At 36.4% G+C, this 20,907-nt stretch overlaps 2 protein-coding genes across 2 annotated transcripts in view; both read left to right on the top strand.

Annotated features, from left to right (window-relative positions):
• Positions 1 to 775: 775 nt before the first annotated feature.
• On the top strand, positions 776 to 12,705 carry LOC147078838 (uncharacterized). Its single transcript, XM_085955191.1, has 6 exons — positions 776 to 803; positions 888 to 983; positions 1,071 to 1,185; positions 1,300 to 2,351; positions 3,798 to 3,986; positions 12,598 to 12,705. Exons 1-6 carry the CDS (start codon positions 801 to 803, stop codon positions 12,703 to 12,705), a joined length of 1,563 nt encoding a protein of 520 aa, XP_085811317.1. The 5' UTR covers positions 776 to 800.
• Positions 12,706 to 16,511: 3,806 nt separating this feature from the next.
• The window catches only part of LOC147078836 (uncharacterized), a 198,372-nt gene continuing 193,976 nt past the window's right edge, over positions 16,512 to 20,907 (top strand). Inside the window, exon 1 of the mRNA XM_085950024.1 lies at positions 16,512 to 20,504. Coding sequence (XP_085806150.1) covers positions 17,049 to 17,669 — 621 coding nt within the window. The 5' untranslated portion in view covers positions 16,512 to 17,048 and the 3' untranslated portion in view covers positions 17,670 to 20,504. The remainder of the gene's footprint in view (positions 20,505 to 20,907) is intronic.

Here is a 20,907-nt window from a genome sequence, read left to right as displayed (position 1 = left end):
AAACTTTTTATTCAATTCCCAATGAAATTACAATGAAATATTTGTGTTATATTCAATAAAGACATTAAAGTGAATCGACTGAAATTGTCTTATTTACCATATTAATTATTTGGAGGTTGTGGAGTTGTGGAGGTTGAGGAGTGCTTCAACTGAATTTATTGAAGATGGATACAGAATATCCGGTACACAACATAATTTAAGCACTATGAACGTCAATGAATCTGATGTTAACTCTGCCCCTGCGGTAAATTTGTTTTCATATTCATTTTAGCATAATTAAGGTGTTTTGTTCCACACCTAAGTTCTGAATTTAATGTAAAAAATATTATTTATGTTTCAGAGTACAACCTATGATTCTATGCATCGTAAAGATGTATTAAATCAAAATCCCCATATCATGGAAATTAATGAAGTTGATTCCAATGACGATACCCAGGATGTGAGTTAACTTTAACAGAACCAACCAATTGTATTGTTTTTATTATTATGTTGAAAAAATAATAATTCTTACATACTGTATTGTTTCAGAATGTAATGGATAACATTTCTATTAGCGAATCGCCTAACTATATTTATATGGAAGTGACAGATACAAGTGCTGTGCCTATTATTGTAAGTATATTTTGTTGTGTAGGGTAAAGCTAAAACGTTCACCAGTAATAATATTATCAATATATTAATAATTGTATTACTACTTATTACAGGAACTAAATGAGGAGCAAATTTTTTATCACCCATCTGATGAAGGATAACAATTAAATACTAATGACGATGTGGCAGATACAAGCGTTGTGCCTATTATGGTAAGTATATTTTTGTGTAGGTTCAATTAACAATGTTAAGCAGTAACAAGATTATCAATATATTAATTGAATTAATAATTACAGGAACCAAATGAGGAGGAAATTATTTATTATCTACGTGGTGAAGGATTACCACTAAACACTAATAATGAAGAGACAGTTACAAGCCTTGTGCATATTGTAAGTATATTTTTGTGTAGGTGCGTAATATAAAAACGTTCAGCAGTCATATTATTTTAGTTACACAGTTTGTTTATACATTTACAGGGTGCTGATGATATGCTAAAGGAAAATAACGACATTGTTGCAGAAATTAATGACAATGACCAGGAATACGATGATCCTAGCTGTGTCCCAGACAATATTGATGGCGAAACAGAAGGTAGTCACTATGACATTGTTATTTACTCGTTATGAATATTATTCAATTGATATTCAAAAAATTAAATATTTAAAAACAATGAGATATTTTCTTGACCACATAGTTTTTTTTCAGAACGCGAGCAACATACGAAGAAAAGAAGTCGGTGGCGTAAGTCAGATCCTTCTACTTGGACTCGCAATGTTGTAAAAAATCTTAGGAATTCTGGAAAAGCCTATGAAACAAAAAAACGGGCGTTTATTGCCAAAACTCCCAAACCAGCCAGCTGCACTAAATGCATATTTAATTGCTCCACGAAGTTTACTGAAGAACAAAGAGTATTAATATGCTCCGAATACTGGAATTTAGGTGACTATTGTCGTCAAAAGGATTTTATATTGAACAACACAAAGACTGTTGAAATTAAATGCAGAAAGGTAAAGCCACCTCTCAAGAAACGATCGAATGCGAAGCAATACTATTTTATTAAGGATAGCAGTGAAGAAAGAGTTTGCCGAGACTTCTTTTTAAAAACATTATGTATCAGTAATGGCCCTGTTAACAAAGCTTACGAAAATGCCAATGAATTTAATATATTTAACAGCGAAGATCAGAGGGGTAAGCATGTTCCAGCTAACAAGCTACCCAACAGCATGATAGAACTAATTAAGGAACACATTGAAAAATTTCCTGTAACGGAGTCACATTACGTAAGAAAATCATCGAGCCGGCAATATTTAGACAGTAAATTATCGATATCAAAAATGTTTGCACTGTTCACAGAATTTTGCAAAGGAAAGGATGTCATACCTCCAAGCATCACATCTTACAAAAGGATATTTTGCAAGGACTATAATTACTCCTTTTTTAGACCGAGAAAAGACCAGTGTGCTCTCTGCACAAAATATAACGCAATGAAGGACGGTGACGAGAAGAAACAATTGGAGAAAAACTACACCGAACATAAAAACAGGGAGAGGGAAGCCAACACCGACAAAGCTATGGACAAAGAAAGGGCAACTCGAGAAAACGCTTTTGCAACAGTAACCTTTGATTTACAGAGTGTTTTACAAATTCCAAGTAGCGATGTCTCACCTCTGTATTACAGCAGAAAACTCTGTTGCTACAATTTGACAATTTATGAAGGAGCTCCGCCTAATAATGCTTTCTGTTATGCTTGGCATGAGGTAAATGGCAAGCGTGGTAGCATCGAGATTGGTACATGCTTGTATAGTTATATGACTAACTTGCCAAGCAATATAAAAGAAGTGTCCATTTTTAGTGACACGTGCGGTGGCCAGAACCGCAATCAAAATATAGTGGCCCTTTTGATGTACGTGGTGCAGAGCTCAGACAATATTGAAGTATTGGAGCAAAAGTTTTTAGAATCCGGACATTCAATGATGGAATGTGACAGTATGCACAGTGCTATTGAGAAACAGAAGCGATTCATGAGTGTGTATACGATGCATGATTGGATAAACATTTTTTCAGCTGCTCGATCTAATCGCAATAAAAAAACTGCGACACCGTATACCACAAAAGAACTGAAATACAGCGATTTTTATGATTTGGGTCTCCTGTCCAAACAAGTATTAAAAAATAAAACCAGGAACACGGCTGGGCAAAAAGTTAACTGGTTAAAGGTGAAATGCTTCAGATTTGAAAAACAAAGTCCTTCAATTATAAAATATAGGTATGGCCATTCCGGCGAATATTTAGAAATTAATATTGCTCTTCGGAATCTTGCTCCAACATTTCCAAATATATTGTCAAAGGCGTATAATAAGCCTCTACCAATAAGTTCACAGAAACATAAAGACTTAATGGTATTATGTGAAAAAGGTGTGATACCCCAAGAATTCCACCACTGGTACCAATCTCTGCCGAGCTCAACCAGCGTTATTAATAGGAATGCAGAACCTGATGTCGGAAGTGATACCGACGAGGAGTAGTTTTTAATTATTATCCGTTAATCTTTCTTTGCTTTCATTATGTTATTACTTAAATTTCAAATTTTTTCGTTGGTTTGTTATTAGCATTAGTTTTACAGTCAAACAAACCACTTAATTCATTAACTTTATGTATTTATATCTTAAAACACAAAAATAAACATGTTAAAAGACTATTTCATTCAATAAAACTTATTATTTACCACTTTATCTTCATTATTACTTATATCACTACCTGTCACTATCCTTATTTTGGCTAACATTGTTCAGATTATTAACAAGCAAAAGTCACCAAACCATAAATTGAGCTACCTTGCCTCCTTCAAAGCCTTCCAGATTTTTTAATTAGCATCAAAAAGTAAAAGTAGCTTAAAGAAATTGTAAAGAAGACATGAGAAAATAATGTAATGTAGATAAAACCATAAAAACATGTAAATCTGATTTTTCCTGCATTTTCAAACTTTCAAATTGCGATATCTCAAAACTATGTTTTTAGGGTTGGTGACTTTTGCCTGAACGGTGACGATATATTTAATAAGCACAGATAGGATTAGAAATTATAGCTTAGTAGATTCTAGTACCTACTTACTTAGACAATTCAACTGTCAATTTTAAGGGTGTTTTCTTTTGTTTACCAGAAATGGTTTGCCACGGGGCACTTGTGAAGTCTGTTTTTTGCAGTTCAACCATCGTTGGGAATTGATTAGGCACGAGAGCGAACAACACCCGCAGCTCCGACCGTACGAGTGCATGACCTATCATCACTCGTACAAAACACGGTCGTGCCTCATCCAGCACCGAAAAATTCATGAGCCAGATGTTATGTGCCCCACGTGTGCCAAAATGTACAGCACTCCCAAAGATCTAAAGGCACACGTGAAACGTTTGCACAACCATCCATGCAAACGATACACGACGTCATTCTTGACGATTGGGGAGTTGGTGGCACACAATGCCACCCAACACAGATGGCGTCGTGCATTGGCGGCCCTGGGCTTTAACATCTAGCAGGTTAGTTTTAAATAAGTAATTACATTATATTAAAGATGTGTTCACAACGTGGCAAGGCCTGAAGAGGACCCTTTATTTGCATTTTGAGGGAGCCGACATTCTTTATAGCTTATCAGATGAGATCGCAAAAAGGGTACAGCACCCAGGAGAAAGTGCCGCTAAATACATACTAAACATGGCAGATATGGCCAAGAGGTTGGGTGATGTGAGTGACTTTAAATTATTAAAACTAGTTTCATGGGACTCCATGACAGTTACAAGGCAATTCTACTGGCGAAGGACGTGAATTCACTCAATGAAGTAGTGTCTTGTTGCCATCGACTGTGGAAAGGCAAAAGGATTTAACCCTCACTTTTTGCAAAATAGGTTTTATTGAAAAATAGCATTGCACACAACTAAATACACGTTCTGTCTAAAGGATGTAAGCTGCAGAATGCCAAATTATTATCAAATTTTAGCTTTTAATTTTTTAAAAAGAAGGGCGTTTGAAATTTGCGTCCAGGTAAAAGGATTTATTCCACATCAATGACATTATTAGTCATTCAAGTAATCTTTTACGGAAAGGAAAAAGGCGTTATGCATCTTAAAAGTTGCAAATGTATGAAAAAAATGGTAGTTTTACTAAAATCCGCCGGCCGACCAGGTAAGTTATGAACCAGAAGGAAGACTTAAGCCACATACATTTCTCGGCCGGTCGTTTGACAGTTAACACGGATTTCGACAGTCTTTTCATAAATAATCATTTAAAGTTTAAGCATTGACTGAAAATGGTAACAGAACGAAGCAAAATGATTCTCGAAATGTGTGGTGTTAATATGGACGCAACAAATAATCCCGACAAGAACTGTTAGTGTTTAAAATTACATCTTGAAGTTTTTATATCACACACGAGAAGAGCTATTGTAAATTCTATCTATATCGGTATGAAACGGCCTGTTACAACTTATATTGTGTTTTAATTGTCGATTATTGATTAATTGATTTGATGATTTCATAATATCTGAGAAAAGTAATACAATATTTGCTAATTCACTTAAAACACCGCCATGCGATTTATAGGTTATGTGATGTGTCAAAAACACTTCTCAATTGAAATTGTTTTCAATTCGCTTTAATTTACAATTAATATCATTGTAATAGACTATTATCATTATTATGCACTGTTTTATGTTAATATATTATAGTAATAACATAAATCGCATGTAAAATGTATGTGTCTAACTCCAAATATGTTAATACCTACCTAATTTTTAGTCAGGTAAAATGACTTAACCCTCATTTTTATTAGTTTTTCTTCAATAACTTCATTATTTAATTATAGATTGGGGGAAAAAAACACCAAATTATTAATCATCATGCACTTCAAGTTTGTGTCTATTTTATATTTAGACTTTAGCCCAAAATCATTATCAAAACGTTTTTTGTGCCTCCTGTAAAATTTGATTAGTGTGGATTAACTCCTTTTGCCTTTCCACAGTCGATATGATTGATCACCTTAAAACGGGACCAAAAAATAAATCAAACATCAATACCCCACCTCATAAATCATCGGTGGCCGCTTATTCGCCTACTTCTCAATTTCATGTTACCTCTCATTCTCCAAAAACACATAAACATATTTTAGTAAATTGTCGTAAATGTCTTAAGCCTGGTCGTCACTACTCAAACTGCAGAATCATCCGTCACCCTATATGCAAAGCTACAGGCACCGGTTTTTCCAAAGTTAACCCTACATCTCCTAGTCGTGTATCGAATAATAACGCTTAAAAAAAAACCGAGATCGTCTTTCGGTTTCAAACCCTCCATAGAGTGCATGGATAAGTGTGGAGTAAGGAGTTTATAACTTGGGTAATAATCAAGCAATGTCCTGCTGACAAAACAGTAATAGATCGCAAAACCTCCATGTATGCATCTTTCATTGTGGACTACCTTAACTGCCAATTTTTGAATCACCTGTATCCACAGTATATAAACGGAATATTATTATTTATCGGATGGATGCACTGCACAAAACCATAACACCATTATTGCAACTGTCTGAAAATACAGAATGGAGACATTTCAATATTATTTGCAGATGGAGTGTGATAGTGTACATAGTTACACCGAAACAAGTATGAAAAATACACTTACCCGCTGACTAACACTCGGTATACCAAGGAAGCAAAGAAAAAAATCATTACAGTGTAATAGCACCAAATATTGACTTTTTCCTCAATAGTTTTAAACCATTATTAAAGTATCAATCGATAGGACCAGGAAAATAACAGCCGATTCTGTCATCACAGACATCCGAGCTATAAAATATTATGACGATTGAAGTATGGGAGAAGACGGGACGAACCCAAAAATAATGATCCGGAAGTCGATGTAAGAATTAAGTGTCCAGAAAAACCTAAAGAATCTGATCCTCAAACTTCAGTTAGTGGTGCTGAATTAACAGATACTACAACAATTCATTCTGATAAATTCATCGCTAGCTGTCTTTCATGGACAAGATCTGAGAGGAAGACATCCACAAAAAAACAAATTGGTTGATGAATGAGTCCACATCGAGGCATTTATAATAAAGTATCCAAAACACGAGAGCCATTCATTACTCCTGTGAAGATGTTCCTATTTAAATATTTTTAGTCATTGAAATATTCAAAGTATGCATGGTGGATATAAAACAATGAAGTTGGAAAATGTGAAAAGTGGAAATAGCTAAGTCCACATTTAGTCAATTCATCACCCAATTCCTCTTCAACTTTTAAATTCTGGTTTTACACCGAGAAGTTTTGTGCATGCAGAGGAGATGAATCCGTTTTACTGTCTACATTCGTTCAATAAAAGCTAATGTCATGACATTTTGGAATTCAAAAAAAAATCTTATTTTATTACCAATAATATGATAAACCATTGTCTATTACAAGTCCCGAGTGTAGACTTGGCTTATGATGTATTTAACAAAACGGGTTTCAGTTTCAATAAACCTTATTTAGATACATAATACGATGAATATATTACATGTTGTAATGATATTTATACTTCATACCATAAAGTATCATCGTTTGGCTATATGGCGTATATCTAACGTTTGGCAATACTATTTTGAAGACACATGGATTGGACGACCTGGCCATCAGCAACACTGGCGACAACCACGTTTTCCACATGAAATGTGGAATCGCTACAATAGCATTTCACAAGGCTTACCGAAAAAAAATAGTTCGATTGAAGGTTGGCATCGGGGCTTTCAATACCAATTATCTGCAGAGCATCCAAATATCTGGATATTTATCAACACACTGAAACATGAACAGATGTAACGATATTTATACTTCATAACATAAAGTATCATCGTTTCTAACGTTTGGCAATACTTAACTACGCACCGCGGCCGTTTTTGGAACTATTTTTGGACTTGTTATGTTGGCTGGCCTGCCACGGCACAAAATTGATCGCCTCCGTCGATCGTTTCCGTCTCTCAGTCACAGTGCTTCGATCGACGGAAGCGGCAGTATTTATATCGAGTCTGATGATGAGACGCATATATTGGAGATGACGACGCAGTGAATATTCTCGTATTCCAACCATTACCGAAGGAGGCCTTTTGATATTTCACGTTGAAAACACGTGGGATAGTCTCTCGACGACGATGGATGAGGCGTGGGAATCACGTGGCTTTCCGGCTCACGGTTGATGCACTACGAACTCAAATAAAGTTAAGTCTTTCGTTAATTAGTTTAGTGAATTTTCGAATATTTAGATTTAACAGAGAAGAAAACTACAGAATAGTTAGACTATTGTGTTTTTTTCACATAGCATATTTTGTGCGACGTCTCAGCAATTAGTATTGTTTCTGTTTGATTCAGAATCAATTCAATGTGAGACAGGTTTTGGAGCGTATTCGGCAACAAAAATTCTGTCACGATCACCTCACACCGATTGCACTGCACAGTGAACGCATTCGTTTCTTTTTTTTTCACAAATATTCCAGTGGCGCGTTTGGCAGAGTTGTCATTCTCGTAATTAATTATGTGATAATGTTCGGTAGAATTACATTAAGAATTGTATGACGTTTCTGTAAATACGTTTTTCAGTTAATGTTAGATAGTTTTGATAAGGAATTATTTAGCGTAATTATCGTAATGTCGTTTTCTATGGATTGTGTCGGACAGTGTCTAAATCACACTTACCAGCATAGTAATTGTTCATTATGATATTGTGCGTGACATTTGAATATAGTAGTTACTGTTAGTCAACGTGATAAATTTATGCGTAATAAGTACGAGTACTTGGTGTGGTGGATGTAAGCATCTGCGTCATTTTGTGTGTGGTTTAAATTCATTGCTGAGGATTATCTCAATCACTCAACATGGTGTGATCAAATTTGATCAACTTACCGGTTGACATGAAAGACACCTGCTTCAGAAGCTAGGGGAATCAAACCTAGCAAAAAAAACTCTTGGAGATGCAGGAACAGGCAGCTATCTGGAACAACAAGCTACGTGCCGTTCCGCTTGATGAGAAAGCAGAGGATCTCGCTTCACTCTCGTCTTTCTCTCAGTTCTCCCATGTTAAATATAACGGGTCAACGCCGGTTCATGACTTTGTTATTAGAGTAGAAGATATCATGAGAAACAGAGGGCTATCATTTGTCACGATGATAGTTTATTTTTCGGAAATTTTGCAGAGCAGAGCGTTAGGGTGGTTCCGTTTAGTAGAAAATGAAATAAGTACGTGGGAGGAATTAAAGACAGCATTATACTGACAGGGCCGACGGTCGGCGCCTCGTTAGTAGAAAGCTTGCTTATTAAACGACAGAAAGAGAAGGAGCCAGCTTGTGATTTTATTCTTGACGTGAGGTTGTTAGCGGGCAGATTAAGACCTGCCTATTCTGTAGACAATCTTATGAAAATAATAAGAAGTAGGATGTTAGAACGCATTCGAGCGGGAGTTGGTATGCAAAAACCAAAAACCTTGGCCCTTAAGAAATCGGCACTGTGCGTCGCTGAAAAACCCCAAGACACAAATCTAAAAAGAACTATCTAGAAAAATTGTCTCCAACTACCATCCTCACAGAATTTGAAAGGTTGATTGCTGATGCGCCTCCTAAATCACTGCTCAAAAAACGGAATGAACTTCACAACCTGTTGCAGAAAGTGATATAACTTCATGGACAGAGAGTCTAGAGTCTAGTCTCGCCAAACTCGAACGCCGTGCCGCAAGAAGAGTATCCAAAGGCGAAATCAATAAACAATTAATGTGATAGCGAGTGGGATTGCACGCGGTTCCTCGCTGTAAAGACAATAAGTGCAAATGCACTAACCAAAAAAAAAAGCTCCCCAATATTCGGATCCAAGCATTAATCCGTCAGTTAAAAATACCAGAATTAGTTCGCGTCACTTTCCAAAAAATAAGCACAACGCACGTCACTGCTCACCCTGCGACAAGTCACAGAACGATACCGTTTGTAGTGAACACGTAGCCTGTTGCAGTGACAGGCGATCGAAAAAGTCAGAAAGAGTTAGTGAGCTTGATAAAAGTCAACACGCTTCGGTTTCTAGCAAACGTGACGTCAAAAAACCAATAGCGCTCCACTCTCTCAGACCGTCCGCCGCAGTACGTAAAAGAGAGTGGAAATTTTTTATTGTTTATGCAAAATATTTCTTTAGGAGTGACAAACTAGTCGCACCTTTTAGTAAGAAAGAGGACTATGAGGATATTGGGGAATATCGTGGTCGTACGATCAACCAAGATGGAGATGATGAAGAGGATTCTGGAGAGCATACACCATGCTTGATAGCCGTACGGCGTCCCCTGGGCAATGCAGATAATGTGCTGTATAACGCAGCATATCTGTAGCTAATAGAGAAGGGTGCAAGGCGAAACTCTGGCGCCTCAAAACGAGAGACCTTTGGCTACGGGAAGGATCACCCAGACAGAAAAACCAAACACCAACCCGTCTGGACAGCGTCATGTGTAATGTCCAAAACCCTCAAAAATTAAAACGAAAACTTCTAAAACCCGACCCTCATTCTCTGGAGGCCAACCTGACATTGATCACGGCAGCGATAAGCGAAGGAAGGCAGAGGGTGCTAACAATTCCCGGAGACCCGGAAAAGGCTGCCAACAGATGACCATTGCTACGTATAACGCGAGAACATTGTCCAGCATTGCCAAACTTGTAGTTAAAAGAAGAGCTCACGAATATCCACTGGGATGTTGTCGGACTCAGCGAAGTAAGACGTAAAGGTGAGGGTATTATCACTTTAAACAGCGGACATGTGCTGTATTACAAAGGAACCGATGAAGGACGCACGAGCGGTGTTGGATTTATCGTCAACAAAACCTGGAAAGACCGCATAGTCGAATTCAATTGCATTTCTGACAGGGTCGCAAGCGTGATACTCAAAATCAATGCTAGCTACCGGATTCAGATTTTGCAAGCATATGCTCCAACACAGAAAATTGCAGTGTACACTCCGGATCAAATGTGTGGTATCATACTAAACACAAAAAAAAATAATCCATATATCGTAAAAGAAATGGACCAAACTGATTTTTTCGACATAAAAAGAATTGGTCATTCGATGAGACAACAAAAACGTCGGTTGGATTAAGATAAAAGAAGTATCATTAAAGGCAGCTGTTTTTTAAATATGACTGGGAAGAAGAATATAGAGTCCTATGTACTAAATCACTCTGAAAAACGCCTCATAAGAGTAATACTATTGAACCGGACTCTCAAGTATTGCATCAAATGTACACAAAACCTATTCCGATCGCCAAGCCTCTGTAGAATGACTATAAGTTTATGCAATTTAGACTTATAGCAGTTTTTATGGGGCCAGACGATTTGCACTCTTCCACGACCTTTAATTTTAAGGAGGTGAAATTATGTTTAATTTTAGTCTTGAACAATTCAATATTCAATAAAAAAAAAAATTCATTTATTTAGCGAAAATAATATTTTCATAATTTATGTAATATGATTTACATAATACAGTAAGCTCCCATAAGGTGGAGAGGTTCTCTGATTCCTTCTATAGTAGCTATAAAAAATAAAAGACATTGATTCTAATTCATATGAAACAACTTTAAATACTGAGTATTTTATAATTCCATAGGGAGACGCAAACAAAAGACAAACAAAATATTTAAAAATGTATTTGTTTTGTTTGAATTTTTATTTTATTTGAAACCTTAATGTTAATGAGTTATTTTGATATATATTTATTTTGAATAATTCAACATACTGGGTACGTTACTTTAATAATTTGTTTAGAATTAATAGCGTGAAAGTCGGAACTATTTTTCTACAACAATAAGATTACTCCGAGCGCGTGGCATCGTGACGAATGCATTTCTGAGAAATTCCGCCGCATGTTCCCCCATACAAGTACGTCTAGGGGCTGGCGGCTATACCTGCTTTGCGATCGGCAAGGGTATAAAATGCTTAGCGCACTTCGAAGTTGACAAGACAGCGGATCACAAAAGAATAAAATAATACCTATTACATGTAAAAATGTGAAATTCCGAAAAAAGATTGCAAATACTAGACCTAGCCGTTAACTATCCAGAACGCATTACTTAAAGAAAAATGGAATTGCCCAGCGTGTCTGTCAAAAATTCTTCATGAGTAGGTACTTTGAAAATTACTGATGGACTTATAATAAATGCATTTAAGGCAAAAAATACGTTAGGTCTAAATGGAAAATCCAACCAACGTGGAAAACAAACACTCACAAATAAAACTCCCGAAGAAATGATCGCTAGGGTTAAAAACCACTTTGAAAAGTTTCCTGTCACAGATTCGTATTATTGTAGGAAAACAACATTAAAAGGTTACTTAGACGCATCCCTTTCGATTGCTAAATTGTACGAGATATACGTCATTGAATGTAAGAACAAAGGTGATTTCGTTTCGCCTATAACATACAGACGACGCATCTTTTGTAAAAATTACAACCTCGCTTTTTATAAACCAAAAAAAGATCTCTTTACTCTTTGTCAAAGGTATAAGAATTCAATAGGTACAGAAAAGGCTTCATTGGAGGTTGACTTTCAATCTCATAAGCAGAGGCAGCTGAAATCTAATGAAGCAAAAGCAATTAAAAGCGATGGAAGACCGATAAAAATTTCATATCTGCTACATTTTTACATGCAAAGTGTTTTGCGAATACCTTCTGATTTAACTTCTCAGATGTTTTATTCGAGAAAAATTAATGTGTAGAACCTAACCGTTTACGAAGCTGTTTCACCAAATGATGCCTATTGTATCTCTTGGACTGAATTGAATGGGAAAAGAGGTAGTAATGCGGTTGGAAGTGCTCTGTTTACTGGATAAAGCAGCAACCTTCCGAGATTCATTACTTGATACCATAAGCATCATATGTGAAATTGGTCTCCCGTTAAGTAAAAAATACGACGCATAACTAAATTTGTATTTTTCTTTATGCATTGCCGATGACGCACTCCTAAGACGAGGAAGACCGCGCTGGCCAGAGACGTGGTCCGCGACCTGCCAGAGGTGGTGCTGCCGGTTGTGATGGTCAATGACCAGCCCCTCACAGTCGCCATTGCTACATAGAGTAAGCAATTTTCTAATATATTTAAGTAGGTCTTTAAACAACATTAACCGCTACCATACGGGGCCCGAAAGTTTCCGTTTTATAATTTCATCCTCTAAATACAGGCCCCGGAAATTTCCGATACTTTCCCGCATCATTTTCAAATTTATATTTTGGGACATCTATTGAATTTTTTGAAAAACTTTTAATGCAGTAATGTTAGCAAAGAAACAAACCTTATTTCTATACCATTGGTAAGTAGATTCGACTGCCGAGATGAAATGACGCCATCGAAGCCATTCTCGCCACGTATATCGACCTATTGACAGCCCTATTTGTGGTGTTGGTGAAAGAGTTAAATCTATCCTATACGTTTATTGTCGAGTTCTTTTCAACTTTTACATTCTAACCTCAACACTTCTGACATTTGTTTATGTTACATTCTATTTCCAAAAATTATGGTATCATGGAAAATGCTTATATGAGTTCTATCCATTTTACAGATAATTTGAGTCACCATGTCCAGCGTCAACCTGAATGAAATCGAACCGGAAGTGCTAGATGACATCATCAATGACTCCGATTCTGATGTGCCGCCAGATTTCACGGAAGACTTCAGGGGCGTGATAGACAGTGAAAACGACAGTGGCAATGGAAGTAACAAAGATTCCAATTTTCTAAATAGAATTTTCGAGCGAGTTGCTGAAAGGGAGGATGCATCAGGGTCGGGCGCAGCGAATGTGGTCAGGACCGAGAGCAAATCTGACGATACCAACCAATTTGCAGACCCTGGCCCATCGAGGCGACGAGGACGGGGTGGTAGACGTGGCAGAGGAGCGAGGGGCGCCCGCAGAGCGACCGCACGAGGAAGAGGCAGCCGCCATCTAATCGACGGGGGATTGACTGCCGAAGACGGCTTGTGGTCAAACGCGGATAATCCTCCAGAATTGCCAGAATTCACCGGGAATCCTGGTGTTCGGATGCACCCCAACGCCGATCCCGAGTCTATGCATTCTTATAATGAACTATTTATGTGTGATGTTTTTTTTTCTGGGTTAGTGTTAGAAACAAATATTTATTATAGTCAACACTCTCATAAGATAAGTGCACATCCAAAGAACTTGAAGTGGAAAGACGTTAGTATTAGTGAATTAAAAAAATTTATAGGTATAATGTTTCTTATGGGGCACACACGTAAGCCAACGCTAAGCGAATATTGGTCCACAGATATCCTCACATGTTATCCGCTTATCGGGCAAGTAATGAGTCGTAATAGATTTTTTCAAATTCTTCGGATGCTACACTTTAATGACAACTCCCGGCGACCGGCCGACGCAAATCGCCTCTACAAAGTTCAGCCTGTCGTTGACCATTTCATACCGCGAATTACTTCCTATTATAAACCGAACCAGGAACTGTCGGCTGAAATGTCGATTATAAATTCGCGAGTGACAGATGGGTTTTCAAACGGTCGCAAGTGAGCCGCATGGGTGCGAATTACTGCAGAATTTAACAGCCGAAGCCAAGGAACTACGGTACGTAATTATATTATACTAGTTATATTATATACTCTAGATTGGGCTATATATCAATAGAAGGTTATTGACACGAACAAAAACGCCGACCTTCAGTTAGTGTTTGTGGCAGAGTATGGTTTAACGACATAACTATACAAATCTAGCCTTGTAGTCAATTCTACTTCTCAATAGCCATGCGACAACCTCACGACACGGTTCAGACAGGATATATAAGTCCCATGGTTCTAAACTATGGAAGAATCAAGAATGAAATGGTCAAAAAGACCATGAACAGGTAACCACTAGCGTAATCGTTTAGTATTAGGAAGTAAAATGTATGTTGTTAACCTTTTCTTTGTAAATGTAATAAAATTTTACGTAAAAAATTTTCGCCTCCGAAAATCAAGAGTGCTCCAGTGTAATTGGAACGCTGTGACCACAGACCTCGAAATGTCACGTCGTGAAATATCAGCGCGATGTATTTTTTAATATAAATTTCCGGGAAATCTCCATTAAACTTAGAAAATAAGTTATGGAAGAGATTGTTTACGTAAAATTTAGCAAGTACATGCTTCAATAACTTTTATAGCAATAATGGAAGTGTATGAAAATTGGAAAAGAAAATTGAATATTTATAAATTTATATACTGTATAATTATGAATAAAGAATTTTAATACTAATTTTATCAATACAAGATAGAAGCTAACTACCGTTATAAAAATACTGTAAACGCGTACCTATATTTATAGACGCGTAATTATAATTATAGATTTTGTTAATGCTATAACATACTGACTATAACGAATATTGTAAAAGTAACAATTGGAAAAACTTAAGATTCTGGCATAGATGGGTTTCTACCCATAAATAATAATAAATCTTAATCGCATCTTGGGTAAATAAAAGAATTAAATACTGCAACTAAAAATACAAATTGGCGTGTGACCTTGAACTTTAACTGAATTCTGTCCGACTAGAATTTACGGCCCAGCTGTGCTGGCTCGCGAGGTAAAAATAGATTCAAGGTTACATCCATATTACTATATAAAAGTCACTATGCAAGATTAAATAAGTTAGTAACTGTTCGTGTATAACATCTTGTTAGGATTAAGCATTTATATATTTAAGTTGAAATGTTAAGTATAATATTATAGTATTTTCTCGTAATAATATTCGTCCGAAAAGTAAATATCGAATGAGAAAGTTTCTGCGGCTCCAAACAGTTTTATTAAAACTTAGTAAAATTCTATTGGCCTAAAAAGGCCAAGAGTGGTGGAAAGGACTAGTACGTGGGTGTCAACCTTTCATTTTGACATTTTAAATTTAAAGACTGCCATTCCCTTATTTAGTACCCGAATACTTATTCCGATACCTCGATGGAAAGCTAGAAACTTTCCCCTTCGTTTGAACACGAAAAATCATATAAAATCAACTATTTTGCTTACGTCATCGTAACTGCGTATTTAAGGGACATGTTCTAGAGGGTGCTTAAAACACCCCTATTAAGTCTTAATTTTGCGAAAATAAAGTAGAGTAAATTTAACCCGACTAAATTAGAAGATATCTCTATTAGAAAGTTGCCAGGAACGGGAGATATACGTAAATTCATCCCGTGAGAGAAAGATATAGATCTGCTATCCCTTACGGACTGTTTCCTGTTAAACCTCTATCCGAAGGGTATAAAAGGCGACCACTTTTCCCGTAAAATCATTAGTTTCTACACTCTTCACCAGCGATCTTCAGCAAGCAGCAGTCCTCACTGCAAAGTTGTGAGACATGGTTCTCAGTACATTCGCGATTCCTACGTACCAGTAAGTCCCCCTTCGGTGGGCAAAACGTAACGCGAATAACACGTATCTGTCGGTAGTGACGTCGGCCGCTAAAACGCAGCGCGAATAGCACGTATCTGCCGGTAGTGACGTACACGCGGAGTAATTTTATTTTTCATTACTCATCCTACGAGGTGACGTAATCGGGATAAATTACGCGATCGGATTTGTTTTATAAAAACAAATTAATAAACTCAGTCTGTAATAATAAATTTTACAAATCTTTTCGGGATTATAAAATAAATTTTTGAAACTTTATTAAGTAAACATAATCATAAAATAAATTTTAGTAAACAAATTCATAAACATAAAAACAAATTTTAGTAAATAAATTTGTAAACATTAAGCAAACCTTTTGTAAACAAGTCTGTAAACACAAATAAATATTTGTAAATACACTGTGAACATAAATAAACTTTATAAACAACAATAAAATAATTCTATTCTTTTATAAACCTAATACTGTGTGACCAAAGAATAATTTATATTTTCTTTCTTATGGGAAAATATTTCATGAATTAAAAATATCCAAAGAATATCTGCGTATACATTCTCTGAATTAGGTGTGACTTTTTGGGAACTTGTGAAAGATTTCACAGAGATCCTATAGTGAACAAATAAATAGTTTGCTGATACTTTAATGAGATTTAATTACGGGAACAATGACAGTTAACCTTATTGTGTGACCGTGAACTCTAGTACCTGAATAAATTCGGCACCACACCAGCTGAGAGTTTTATTCGGGAATTCAAAAGTTGTGATACTACAAAGGAGATCCACCTCTCCTAGTTCATCACTAGTCTCCTCAGTGACGGCCCGGTAGCATTATTGAGCTAGCCGTGAGCCGGGTCATGTCATTATGTCACGGTAATTTTATTTTGTTGTGGTTACCAGAGTGTCATAATTGAATCTCCATGAATAACAATTGATTATAAACTGCTTTATTCATTAGATTGTCTATTTTTAGAACCATATACTAATCAATGAACACATATTTATTCTAGCGAACTGCTACAATGCTCAAATCATGCTGGAATAGTATGAGAGCCCTCCAGAGGAAGGCTGATACGGCAGAACGAGCCAGCATAAGGAGAACTGGCGGTGGTCCACCCTTGGCTTCCAGATCAGCCAAGAACCCCGCTGCGTTTCCGTCAGTAGTGGATCATTTGCGAGTAGAGTGGTCTAATAACGCAGATTCTGATGGGGCGCATTTGCAAACAATAGATTCCACACCACTCGACAGCCGTACACCATCACAAGTTCACACACTTCAAACAGACACACATAGACAATCACCACTCCAAATACATTCACTGCACACTTTGAGCAAGCTTCCGCATGGCTCCCAAATGGAAATGATTTTACAACCACTTGACACCTCTGACACATCTCGACCAGCATCTCCGCACGCATATTCCTCACAACATCAATCATTATCAATTTACAATTCAATACAGCACACAGAACACCAATCACCATCAATTAACATGCAAACACCTCCGACTGCTGCCCCATTGGCATCAGCATCTACTCGCCGATTGTATCCTGGACTGCGAGCGCAGCGGGGAAGTACTCAAATTCGGCAGTCGGTTATTCGTACCCAGGCAAGGCGGGCAGGCCATGATTTGACGGTATGATCTATGTATATATTTACTTTAGTTTAATTTTGTATATTTTAGTTTATAAACAGTTTTCATTGAGCAATAAAAGAATTAATGTAAATGAGTACATAATGGTTGGCAGTTGAATGCACAAAATGTAATCAGAAATATGTCATTGTTTCAGAATAACATTTCGACCCTCACAGAACAATTCGTCCGGGAACAGAACACACGAGCTCTGCAGTTCTGCAGTATTTAGACGAGCAGAACGCACTAGTGGTAATGAATCTTAATTAAAATTTCAATCCATATTAATTTATAGGCTTACTCAATCATTTCAAACTTCAAAAATGTCTCGTCTCCTTTGATTTTTAAATCGTTAGAATTGAAAAATGAAATAATAGAAACAAGTACGTAGCATAGTAATTATATTTTTAAAATAATTATTGCACAAGCCGTCACATATTAATTATTAATATATATTATAAAAAAGTTTTCTGCTTTAAAAGCGGCGCGCCGGATGCCTCTCTTTGAATAGTCTACATTGTGAGGGTACATTATGTATGAATTGTTCACAAATGATGACATAATATTATTTCATATCAGAGGGAATTCTTGAGCGTGCAGCATGAGCAGATGCTGCACCTTACCAACGAGAACCACGAACAGACGCTGCGGCATGCGAACAAGGACCGCGGACGAGGAACGCGAACAGAAGGTGCGGCAAGCGGACGAGGAGCGCGAACGAAAGCTGCGGCAAGCGGACGAGGAGCGCGAACGGAAGCTGCGGCGTGAGGACGAGGAGCACGCGCAACGGGTAATGAAATTTTATTCAAATTTCAATCCATATTAAAATTAACATGGAGATTGCATAGTGTACAATGTCGTGTACAAACTATTCATTACGGTTAGTTAATTATAATGATTAACCGATAACCTATGCTTTCGTTCATTTCCGTTAGACACAATCCGTGCATACTTTCCATACATAATAATAATTGACATAATTATTACTATTAGGTAGGTACATATTTATATACATAATACTTTAATTTATATAGTTATTAGTAACTTAATTAAATTTCATTCTTCACTTTTATTCAATTAGTTTACCTGTTAAATTCCTTCTAAGAAGGACTTTATCTGGAATAAAAATGCTGTCAGCTAATCAAAGAGATATGTGGAAATTTTATTAAGCCGGTCTCGTGAGGTCGGTGTCATGCTTTAGGCTGTCCCTAATTAATTAATACCACTGGTTTCATTATTATTTTGTACTTGTAACATTTACAAAGAATTCAAAACATACCTAGATCTAACAACTATGGGCCATCCATCGCTAATAAATAATACATATATTATATTATTTCAGATGCAGATTGGCGATGCAGACCTGCAGTGTCGGTTAGCAGAGCTCGATGCAATAAATGCAAGGTGACGACTGCACTGCCGATTTATAAATTGCATAACTGTGATGTACAGCTTTAATTTTAATTCTAAGTATATGTTTATTTCTATGTTAAGGAATTTCATTATTTGTATGAATGCTCTTTTTATTCTCGTTTAGTATTATAAATTAAATAACCACTTTCTGCTTTGTGCCTATACGAGCTTCCACAGAATCGTTTTCAGCAATTTGTCCAACAATCCATTAGCCCATACTCTTGATGAAACACACAATAAAGAAACATGTAATTCTTTCCAGACGCTGCACCGGAACTACCTCCAAAGCTTCTGCAGAGACAGGCGCTCCACTCCGCTCCAATGCCATGATATCGATTTTTATTTTTTCTCAATTGAAAATTCAATATTGTTTGTGAAAGTGTAAATTAAATACGAAGGTATGCTAATTCAAAAAACTTTAATATGTACAGCATATCGTCGTTAAGATATGAAACCTTGTGACTTCAAATTTTACGATATTGGTTTTTTTTTTACTTATTATATAGCCAATTTGATGAGCTATTAACCTTTCTAACGCGGCAACTGACATTAGTCAGCCTATACGCGCAAGTCATCCGCGCGTCAGCTGACTAAAGTCATTTCGATTTTCGTTTGCCTAGTACTGCTTTCGGCCAGGCGCGAAAAATTCTAATATTGATTTAATTTATTCAGAAATCATCCTTCTCTTGACATCTGTCAATGGATAGCCTAAACTTTTGTTCTATCTAATTTAAATAAATATTTTTCGGGAGCGTGTCTTGGATAAAAAAAATATCAGTCATCGGGCCAATTCAAACTTGCCGGGTATATAGTGTCTTATCGCTTCTTAGTGCATGTGCGCCGAAGACATTTGACTGACGCGTTTGTAGCGATACGAATTCGCGATATAATATGTTATATTGTTTTTTAGTGATTGAAAAACTATTTGGTGCATAAACTGTTAAATAGAATATTCGAAAGTTACATTGATCAAAGTGAATTTACAAAACATTTTACAAAAGGAAAGCTTTTGGAGATTGCATTCATTCGTCTATCTGCTAGTATATTATCTGAGAGTAAATAGTTTCGGAAAATAATTTGAACAAGGTGTAATTTAAATATAAGAGTCCGCGATTTAATATTTCTCTTTGTTTATTGTTGATTAACATTTTTAAATACTATTTTCTGATTATACTATTAGGTAAAACGGACAAAAGTTGTTTATTTACCTTAGTTATCAGTCATTTATAAAGAAAAGATATGTTAAGTGAATAAACATTTTCACACAATTGAAAATTTCTGTATTCATAATCACCGTTGAACACTTACAATATTTTTGATGACTGTATTTGTACATGTTTGACTGACATTTATTGTGATTTATCAACACTTGAAATCATGACACGCTCTATTGTATTAAAGCGGTATTCTTGACGCTTTGAAAGGGTTAAGGTGTCGAACTCATATGTGGTATTTATTTATAGTTACTGATATATTGACAAAAATCACAAACTCGTATATCAAAATTCTATTTTTATATAAGTTGTAATACTCATATCTCAAACAATCTTACTTGGAGCCGGGCCACACCGGGCGACTCTGGTCTCGAGACCAGACCGATGTATGCTTGCTTGCGCGACTACTGGGCGACCAGGTGTGGCATGGTCCATATAACTGCATACATCGGTCTGGTCTCGGCGACAGGTTTCGAGACCAGAGTCGCCCGGTGTGGCTCGGCTCTTAATTAAAATTTTAAATTTTATTTTCTTTTGAATTATTATTTTATTGTTTATTATTTTTTCCATCTCCTTTTTAAAGATTATTAAATAAATCAAATGTGCAAAATGTGTTTTGG

The sequence above is a fragment of the Rhyacophila brunnea genome, unplaced genomic scaffold, assembly GCF_057557595.1.
Source record: "Rhyacophila brunnea isolate RB1 unplaced genomic scaffold, BYU_Rbru_1.0 scaffold_10, whole genome shotgun sequence".
NCBI lineage: Eukaryota > Metazoa > Arthropoda > Insecta > Trichoptera > Rhyacophilidae > Rhyacophila > Rhyacophila brunnea.
This window is presented reverse-complemented; position numbering and strand designations above follow the sequence as displayed.